This window comes from Saimiri boliviensis, chromosome 2 (assembly GCF_048565385.1).
Source record: "Saimiri boliviensis isolate mSaiBol1 chromosome 2, mSaiBol1.pri, whole genome shotgun sequence".
Lineage (NCBI taxonomy): Eukaryota > Metazoa > Chordata > Mammalia > Primates > Cebidae > Saimiri > Saimiri boliviensis.
The window spans coordinates 110228928-110239621 of NC_133450.1; the positions used below are offsets into that span (position 1 = coordinate 110228928).

Genomic DNA, 10694 nt, shown 5'->3' on the forward strand with positions numbered 1-10694 from the left:
ACCCCATCTCTACTAAAAATACAAAAAAAAATTAGCCAGGTGTGGTGGCATGCACCTGCAGTCCCAGTTACTTAGGAGGCTGAGGCAGGAGAATCACTTGAACCTTGGAGGTGGAGGTTGAGGTGAGCTGAGATCACACCACTGCACTCCAGCCCGGGAGACAGAGCAAGACTCTGACTCAACAAACGAGCAAACAAAGCCAACGTGAAACTCCTCCTCGTGTGATAAAGTGCACCATTCACGGAGGTGGAGAGAAGAAAAATAGTAACAGGCTGGACGCGGTGGCTCACACCTGCATGCAATCCCAGCACTTCGGGAGGCTGAGGCGGGTGCACTACAAGGTCAGGAGTTTAAGACCAGCCTGACCAAGAGAGTGAAACCCCGCCTCTACTAAAACACAAAAATTAGCCAGGTGTGGTGGGACATGCCTATAATCCCAGCTACTCGGGAGACTGAGGCAGAAAATTGCTTGAACCTGGGAGGCAGAGGTTGCAGTGAGCTGAGATTGCGCCACTGCACTCCAGCGTGGGCGAAGAAGTGAGACTCTGTCTCAAGAAAAAAAAAAAAAAGAAAGAAAAAAATAATAATAGTATGTGAGTCTCAGGGCCCAGCTGGATCTCAGCTGTCCACAATGACATGTTTGGAGGCCTCATCATATTCTGAATTTATGAAAAGTTCCATGTTTTTGAACCCCATTCTCTCTCCAGATCTTGTTGAATGCTTGCGATCTGCTAGGCACTAGGCTAGGTGTCCATGATGAATTCTCTTCTCTCTGGCACTGCCATCATTCTCGGATGTCTGTGAAGGCCCTCACAGGCAAGGCATCAGGACTCCCCACTGTGAAAACACAGCTCCCACGAAGGCATCCCCTGCTCCTTCTCCACCAGCACCCACCCTCTGACTGCGTCAGGAGATCTAACTGGCTTTTCTGGTTACAGATTCACCAGGTCAAGGGAGGGGAGAACAGTGTGTCATGTAGGCATACACCTAATGCTGACCTTGCTTCAGCTTGTGCAATGGAAGCCTTGCTACCCAGGCCCAAAACCTCTCCCCCAACTCCCAAAGCAAGCACAGGCTGGGCCTGAAGGGCCAGTTATTTACCTTCCAGCAAAGTGGATTTGCACATGGAAACTAAAAAACAAAGGGGTGATTCTTGGCATTATAAAAGACAGGCAATAGAATTTCCAGAACAATCCTGTAATACATTTTACCTTTTATTTGCCAGTAACTCTTCAAGGATGCATACTTAAATATATCTTTTGTACAGAGTTGATGTTTTATTGATATTTCTTGGTGGTGACTCTAGATAGAAACCCTAGCCACCTTTAAATTTCTCAGCTCCATCACGGCTCCTCAAATAGTTTATTGACCATAAACAAATCCTTATGTTTGCTGGCTCCTGGCTCAGAAGAGCCCTCCAATTAATGCTTTCTAAAGCAAAAGAACCTGGTAAGCAAATCACCTCTCCCTAAATCGCTTGCCTAATGTATTCCTTTTAGAGTCTTTGGTGAGGCATGTTATGGGTGTAATTATTCTGAATTTCTTTTTCTTTTTTGAGACAGGGAGTCCCTCTGTCACCAGGGAATACAGTGGCGAAACTGTAGCTCACTGTAACCTCAACCTCCCAGGCTCAAGCAATTCTCCTGCTTCAACCTCCCAAGTAGCTGGAACTACAGGTATTCACCACCCCGCCCAGGTAACTTTTGTGGGTTTTTTGTTTTGTTTTTGTAGAGATGGGGTTTCACCATGTTGCCCAAGCTGGTCTCAAACTCCTGGGCTCCAGTGGTCAGCCCACCTCAGCCTCCCAAAGTGCTGGGAGTATAGGCATGAGCTGCCACACTTGGCCCGCTGTCCAGTTTTTTGATGAGTTTCTGATTTCATTTTGCAACTATCCTGGCACTGCTTTGGGGGTTGTCAGCTTTGGACAACAGATCCTTGCGTCTCCTTGGGCAGAGAAAGGCGTTGGCATTAGGACCTTCATATTGACCTGTTTCAAGACCTTTTAAGGGAGCCTAGAATGTTTGTCAGTAAAATACAAATAAAGCCTGTAGGATTTGGCCCATGGACTTTTGACAAGGTGCTATTAACACGCACAAGGTATTTTTAGTAGCCACTGCCTTGTGATTTCCCATTATTCCAGGGAATTCCTAGGGCAGCTTCTCCAAACTCAGCTGATCTTTTCTTATTTATTTATTTATTTATTTATTTATTTATTTATTTTGAGACAGAGTTTCGCTCTTGTTACCCAGGCTGGAGTGCAATGGCGCCATCTCGGCTCACCGCAACCTCCGCCTCCTGGGTTCAGGCAATTCTCCTGCCTCAGCCTCCTGAGTAGCTGGGATTACAGGCACGCGCCACCATGCCCAGCTAATTTTTTTGTACTTTTAGTAGAGACGGGGTTTCACCATGTTGACCAGGACGGTCTCGATTTCCTGACCTTGTGATCCACCCGCGTCAGCCTCCCAAACTGCTGGGATTACAGGCGTGAGCCACCATGCCTGGCCGTCAGCTGATCTTTTCTTTAAAATCAATGTCCATCTCACTCAGGCCTGGTCCTCAAACACAGTCTTTCGTGGGTTTCCATCTGCTTATCATTTATACTGTTTGCTTCTTTGAATGGGCCCATTTAATACATGTTTCAGGGAAACTTGGCCTTTCTTCAATAAAGCTCAGTGATTTTCTGCTCTGCAACCTGAGGTGGGGTTAACTAAGCCACACTACAGGAGGATCAAGTTAACTGTTAGCATCCACCCCTATCCCATCCTCCAGTCCTCTTATTTTTGTGTGGAAAAATGTATGTGTATACATTTAAATATATATAAAAAATTTCAATTTTCTACTGATTTTTTAATTGCTAAAAAAAAAGTAAAAAGTCTGGAGACCAGGAAAAGACTCAAGTATTTCACTCTTCTTATACACACACACACACACCACCCCACCCCCCCACACACACCCCCTGTGCCCTTTCCCTGTCTGGAACAGGATGTGCATATGTTTTGACCTCGCGCTTCATAAATGCTCACTGATGGAATTTCTCCACATCTTCCCCTTTGCCAAGCATGGTTTAGTGAACATTTTTTGTTTTGTTTTGTTTTGTTTTGTTTTGTTTTGTTTGAGATGGAGTTTCACTCTATCCCCAGGCTGGAGTGCAGCATTGCAGTCTTGGCTCACTGCAACCTCCGCCTCTGAGTTCAAGCATTTCCCCTGCCTCCACCTCCCGAGTAGCTGGGACTACAGGTGCATGCCACTATGCCCGGCTAATTTTTTGTATTTTAGTAGAGATGGGGTTTCACCATGCTAGCCAGGGTGGTCTTGATCTCCTGACCTCGTGATCTGCCCATCTTGGCCTCCCAAAGTAGTGAATGTTCATTGAAGGAATGGACAGGGAGCAGGGACAGCCCATTGTCTACTATGCTGGTAGGGAAGAGGGTTGAAGTTCCCTCTAGCTACATTTCTCAGCAAACACAGTGGTCACATGTGTCTTGTTGGGAGAGGTTATGTCCCTCCTTCTAGAATTTTCTCCCCTGTCCCCTTATTCTTTGCTTAGCTAACTTTGAATGGTCCTTGAAAATAGTTTAAATGGCTGCTCCTTGAGGAAACTGCCTGAGCCCCAGGCTGACCTCACCACCTTCCCTTTACATGGGAGTGGCCCTGGGCCCACCTTTGGCCTGGCAAGGGTCCCACCCATCACTGATGTACTGATTTCTCTCAATCTCTTGATGACCTATTCATTAAGGGAAGGGCTAGTGTCTTATTGAGGTGAATATTTTATTTATCATTATTTTTTTAATAATAAAAAATTTTTTTCTTCTTCTTCTTATTTTTAAGATGGGGTTTCACCATGTTGGTCAGGCTGGTCTTGAACTCCCGACCTCAGGTGATCCACACACCTTGGCCTCCAAAGTGCTTGGATTACAGGCATGAGCCACCACGCCCAGCCAAGGTGAATATTTTAATAATGAGTGGCATATTAGATAAATAAATGTTGAGCCCATGGAGGCAGCTTTATCTATCTTTCTCATTAAGGTCAAGAGTCCTAACAGGTCTTGCTCTGTTTCCCAGGCTGAAGTGCAGTGTCACATGCACAGCTGGGACTACAGGTATGAACCACCACATCCAGCTAATTTTTGTATTTTCTGTAGAGACAGGGTTTCTCTGTGTTGCCTAGGCTGGTCTTGAACTCCTGGGTTCAAGCAATCTACCCACCTCAGCCTCCCAAAGTGCTGGCATTACAGGCATGAGCCACTGCCCCCACACAGAACTTTTAAAGAAAAAAATCAGTGACTTAATAAAATTATTCAGAGTTAAAATAGTGCTTGGCACAAAATAGGTTAACAATAAATTAGTTATTATTACATCTTCTAAGAATGCCTACTTCAAAATAAGTTAATTCTTAACATCCCTCCACAGTCTCCCAGTCTGAAACTTCCCTGGCTCAGACAGCCATCTTCTGCCATTAGCAGCATCCCATTTGTTTCACGTTTTATTCACCACTCTTCTAAATATTTCCTCCAGCTACTCTGCTCTTAGAGTCACCCAAAGTGCTGGGATTACAGGCGTGAGCCACGGCGCCTGGCCGGAAAGTGAAGTATTTCTTGACCCTGTGTCTCAAACTAAAGAGAAAAATCAGAGTGAGATCCAGGAGGTCACATGTTTTGAGAAAAATAAAGTGAATGTACTCTTTGCATAAGTGAAGAATTTGATACAAAGTTAATATGTAAGCCCAAGGGTGTCTGGTTCAGAAGAGTGCAATTCAAGAGGCTATTCTGGAAACAACTGAGACCAATTCACTTATTTTCTTACTTTATATGCCTAAGCCTGCGGTCATTTGGGCTTATAACCTCTGGTCAAATTGATAATAGCCTCTTGGAACTGAAACCCACCCCAGATTCAGAAGTTCTTTAGTGAATGGATTTCGATTCTCTCTCTGCCTATTTCCAAATGGAAGATGGAAAACTGGTGGCTTTGGCGGCTGGAGTGGGAAGAACACTCACTTCTCAGCCAAGTATCTGATTTCTTTTCCAAGACAAGTATTAATAGCAAGATGAAGGGAGGCAGGAAGTTCTAAGATGGATAAACCACAGAGTCGAATGTGCCTGGAGAGTGTGAACAAGTGTTTGGATTAGAGAGCTCTATTTTTAATCAACCATAAGGAATTATTTTTATTTTCTTAAGTTTTTGAAATAATTTCAGTCTTTAAAAAGTTGCAAAAATAGTAAAAAGATTTTATATAAACTTTTACCCAGATACCTGAAATGTTAACACTTTTTTTTTTTTTGAGACGGAGTTTCTCTCTTGTTACCCAGGCTGGAGTGCAATGGCACGATCTCGGCTCACTCTCAACCCCTCCTGGGTTCAGGCAATTCTCCTGCCTCAGCTTCCTGAGTAGCTGGGATTACAGGCATGCGCCACCATGCCCAGCTAATTTTTTGTATTTTTAGTAGAGACGGGGTTTCACCATGTTGACCAGGATGGTCTCGATCTATTGACCTCCTGATCCACCCGCCTTGGCCTCCCAAAGTGCTGGGATTACAGGCTTGAGCCACCGAGCCAGCAACACTTTCTTAACTAGAGTATAAGCATCAAAATAACAGATACAATGTTATTATTGTATCAATGTAACAGCGATACAATGTTTATCTGATCTACACAATTTATTCTGATTTCACCAATTGTCCCACCCTTGTTCTTCTTCCAGCGGAGGCTCTAATCCAGGATTTCACATTGTGTTTTACTGTCAGGTCTCCTTAGTCTCTTTTAGTATAGAACAGTTCCTCAGTGTTTGTCTTTTGTGAACTTGATAATTAATAAACTGTCCCTTAATTTCAGTCTGTCTGCTCCCTCCTCATGATTAAATTCAGGTTATGTATTGGTAAGCATATCACAGAAATGATGTTGTATCCTTCTCACTGCATCATATTAGGAGATAATGTCTAGTGATATCCAAAGGTTTCTCCACTGTACAGTTAGGAATTTCAAAGAGAGAACAGTATCTTTTGAAGACAGACTTTGAGACAATGTAAATATCTTTTTCCTATTTCGTTACTTCTATTTTTTAAGAGATAATGTAAATGTCCTTTTTCTCATCACACTTTCACCCACTAATTTTAACATCCATTGATGATTCTTGCATGAACCAACCATAATTTCAAACTAGAATAACAGCGAAGAGGAACATGAAGAAACCTGTGAAAATTGCCTAAAAAATGGGAATATCCTTTGGCCCTCTTTCTCAGATAGCAGGTGGAAGTCATATGCTGTCTATTTATTTCTTTAAATTATTCACGAGTCTTGGGCTTCCCCTGAATGGCCTAAGCCCTACAGACCCTTAAGAGTGCTGTGTCTCATAACTTTGGCTGGTTGGGTAATATGGCCTTGTGGCAGCCATATTTTAGACTCTGCATAAACCCTCAACCCTACATTCCATGCTAACAGATCTTAGATTTCTCTGTGCCTAATTACACAGTACCTGCTTGTCCTGGCACATGTGGCATCACTTGGGCTGAACCTGTTTTCATTTTCTTCTCACAAATCAAATACTTCCCACAAGTCTCAGCTGGAAGCTCTCTTCTGCATTAAGTCATTATGGGGTCACAGGGCTTAGCTTAGCTTTTGACATTTTTCTGCATTTAAGAATTAAATTTGGAACCAGCATGGTAGCTCACACCTGTAATCCCAGCACTTTGGGAGGCTGAGGTGGGAGAAACACTTGACTTTAGGAATTTGAGACCAGCCTGGGCAACAAAGTGAGACCTCATCTCTCCAAAAATAAAAAATGAAAAACGAAGCAGCTGGATGTAGTGGTGATCGCCTGTAGTCCCAGCTACTCAGGTGGCTGAGTGGGGAGGCTTGCTTAAGCCTAGGAGGTCAAGGCTGCAGAGAGTTGTGATTGTGCGACTGCACTCCAACCTGGGTGACAGAACGAGACCCTGTCTCAAAAAAATAAATAAATAAAAGGTTTGAGCCTCAGCATTCATTCAATACCTCCTATGGCGGGTGGCAGACAAGGAAGAGTAATTCGTATCTCTTGAGAGGTAGTAAAAAGAAGTGCATAAAATCAACGAATTCTAAAACAAAAATAACAATGCTCACAGAAATTCAAAGAAATCACAGAAAAGGTGGCATTTAAAATGGCCCATGAAGACTGCAGATTCTGAGCTGTGTGAAGCTAGGAGGCCTTGCAGGCTAAAAGAAAAGCTGGCTATGGGCATAAAGGGGTCACACTTACAGAGATATATGCAAAATGTATCTGGGGCTGAAATAGTATGCATTCTAGATTGGCTGAGAGAAGGGATCAGAAGAGATAGACTGAAATATCTTACATAGGCCCTTATGCTGTGCACAGTGGTACCTTAGTCTGGGGTTTCAGGACAATAATTCTTGCAAGAAGATGGAAGGTGGCTGGACGTGGTGGCTCACACCTGTAATCCAAGCACTTTGGAGGCCAAGGCAGGTGGATTACCTGAGGCTGGGAGTTCAAGACCAGCCTGACCAACATGGTGAAACACTGTCTTTAAAAAATAATAATAATAAAATAAATAAATAAATAAAAAGAAGATGGACGGGCCGGGTGCAGTGGCTCAAGCCTGTAATCCCAGTACTTTGGGAGGCCGAGGTGGGTGGATCACGAGGTCAAGAGATTGAGACCAACCTGGTCAACATGGTGAAACCCCGTCTCTACTAAAAAAAAAATACAAAAAATTAGCTGGGCATGGTGGCGCGTGCCCGTAATCCCAGCTACTCAGGAGGCTGAGGCAGGAGAATTGCCCGAACCCAGGAGGCGGAGGTTACGATGAGCCGAGATCTCGCCATTGCACTCCAGCCTGGGTAACAAGAGCAAAACTCTGTCTCAAAAAACAAACAAACAAACAAACAAACAAACAAACAAAAGATGGAAGGTAGACTGGATAAGAGTGTTATTGGAAGAATGGGCATCAATCAGAGTTTCAGGTGGAAGACAATCACCCAAATGTAGGCAGCAGTTGGAAAGGGGCAGCTAGTTTGCAAACAACCAGTGTATAATTTTTTTTCTCTGAAATTCTGAAATCCCAAAAGCTGAAAACCAAAATTTTTTTCCTGATCTTGCAGAAAACATATTTGGTAGAAAAACCTAACCTAAACTGATGCGAAGCTATTTGTTGTCTCTGTGTTTATCTCACTTAGATTAAAAGACGGCCACATTTCTTTATTGCTCCTCCCATCCACAGGTGGTATCTGTTTCCCTTGTGTGTGAATCTGACTGGCCTTGTCATTCATTAGCTTAAACCAATAAAATGTGGTGGAAATGAGTCTGTGTAGCCTTCAGGGCCCGGCCTTAAAAGATCTGCTTCTGCATTTGCCCTTCTTAGAAAGTCTCTTCCAGTAGCCAGGTGCCAGGTAGAAGAAGTCCAACCACTATGAGTGTCTCATGCTGTTAGAAAGCCCAAGTTGCACGGAGAAGGAGGCAAGTTGAAAGAGCACTGAAATGCACAAATGGGATTGAAGACTTTTTGGACCTTCTAGCCCTGCCAAGTCACCAACTAAAAGCAGCTGAGTAAATGACTCCAATTACACCATGCAAAGCAGAAGAACGTGCCAGCCAAGCCCTTCCTAAATTCCTGACACAACAAATTTCTGAGCAAATAAAATGTTTTTTAAGTTATTAATGTTTTTGTGAATAGTTGATACATTGCAATAGATAATCCAAGTATATACTTATGTCATTCATGTAATTTTCCTTGCAGAAAATTAGTGTATTAGAGTGTCACTGCACACCTCATTGAAGGTATTATGTAATATGTGGTATATATACATTTTACCTTTCTAAAATAAAAAAAAAAATCTGAATTTAGAAATCCATTCGACCACAAGAATTTTAAGAGAGGATTGGCCTTTGTGTTATGGAAATAGAGTTGTCTAGACTCTTTTTCTGTCTTTTGTATTCACTAAATGTCATGCACAAAACGTTAGTCCCCTCCAGCCATTTCATGTATGTATCTCTTATTTCCCCAAACTCATTAACAGTTTCTCTAAAGCAGCAACTAACTTCAGCAGGCATCAGGGTCTTTTGGAGGGCTTGTTCAATCACAGCTTCCTGGCTTCACCCTCAAGAGTTTCTGATTCAGTGAGTCTGGGGGTGGGGCTTGAGAACTTCCATTTTCTGACAGGTTCCCAGGGAACTTGCCTGCTGTTGGTCCAAGGGCCACTTTGAGAACTACTGCTCCAGGGGAAAGTGCTATATTTTAAATTTTTAAGATTTACCCACCAGCCCAGGGTGCTTACCAAATGCATATGGATGGATGGAATTTCCCCAAATCTTCATCTCGGCCATGCTTTTCCTGGAGGTCTTCCTGGCTAGACCCTATACTTAAAAGACACTAATTCCTCGTTTTATTTTATTAGATTGTAGTTTTTGCTTTCTTCTCGGCACACTTGATAAGACACTGTGAATAAAATGTCCCTTCTGATCTCTTTTTTAACCTGTTTTGGAATAGATCAGCAGGAATACCCTCACAGCGAATCCAACGTTACCCCTGATTTATAGCCAAAGATTATTTCCTTTTCTTTTGGTGGCTTTCAGGTAAAATGTTTCTTGCCACCCTTTCACAAGATAGAGGGAGGGACCAAGCGGAAGATAATCTTTTTGCTTAGAGGTCCATCTGTCAAAGCCTGCATTTTACGACGGCATTACTGAGGCCCAAAAAGTAGAGCCACTCGCTCTGGATCAAACAGCGGATAAACGCAGACACCCGCGCTCGAGCGCAGTTCTCCCCTGACCCTGTTACAAGCTGCCTCTAAATGAGGACCCCCGTCTCCTTCCCATGCCAGGACAGCACAGCTCGCTTGTCCTTAAGTTAACCTTGCACAAACCACAGTTCTCAATTCATCTTGAAACATTTATTTTCCCAAGCGTGATGGGACGGTAACGCTGATTCATCTTGGCTGGGGACCCCAAACGTCTCCCCTCCTCCGACCCCGGCGCCGTCACCCAGGCTCCACGGGTCCGCGGGACAGAGCCTCGCAGAGCTCCTGGGAGCGTCGTGCCCTCAAAGCCAAGCGATTAAGTTGGTTCCTCAAATTGTTCCCGACAGGAGGGGCAGGAAATAACACCGCGCTCCGGTGGCGGCCGCAGCAGGAAGGGGAGAAGCGCGGGCCGTCTCCCGGCAGTGCTGGCGGCCTCTCATCGATCTCGGGTCTAAGGTCCGGCTGGGTCATCATTCCTGTGGTTTCCCCAACATTCGAGGCCCCACGCCACGCCCAGTCTCGGTCCCCGCTCAGTCCTTCCCTTCGCGCCGAGTCCTGGAGCGGCAGGGCCCCCGGATGCCGGGGTTTCCTTAAGGGGCTCCAGTGCCCGCGGCCCCCGACCCGCCCAGGTGGAAGGAAACAGGTCAGTGGCGGCTGCGGGCCCGGGCCAGGCGGGGCCTGACGGAGGCAAAGGCCGGGAGCCGGAGCCGAAGGCGGCCAGGAGGACCCCTGCGCCCTCTCCTCCGCGCCGCCCGCCGGGCTACCAGCCCAGCCACCCTGTGCGCGACGCGGCGACTTCTTGGCCTCTGGGAGTCGGGAAACAGGTGAAGAGGCTGGGCGTCCGTGGCGCCTCCGCGGGGCGGTCCCTCTCCTGCCCGCCTCCCGCCCGCCCCTCTCCACGCCCCCTCCCCTCCTCCCGGCCTCCAGCAGCGGCCCCGCAGCGTCTCCTCGCTCCTCTCCTCTTCCTCCAG

The 10694-nt window shown here is 45.4% G+C and overlaps 1 protein-coding gene across 1 annotated transcript in view; it reads left to right on the forward strand.

Moving 5' to 3' along the window:
* Window positions 1–794: 794 nt before the first annotated feature.
* The window catches only part of LOC120360845 (uncharacterized), a 53101-nt gene continuing 43201 nt past the window's right edge, over window positions 795–10694 (forward strand). Inside the window, exons 1-3 of the mRNA XM_074392582.1 lie at window positions 795–905; window positions 9890–10172; window positions 10319–10547. Of these exons, the coding sequence (XP_074248683.1) occupies window positions 795–905; window positions 9890–10172; window positions 10319–10547 (623 nt within the window). The remainder of the gene's footprint in view (window positions 906–9889; window positions 10173–10318; window positions 10548–10694) is intronic.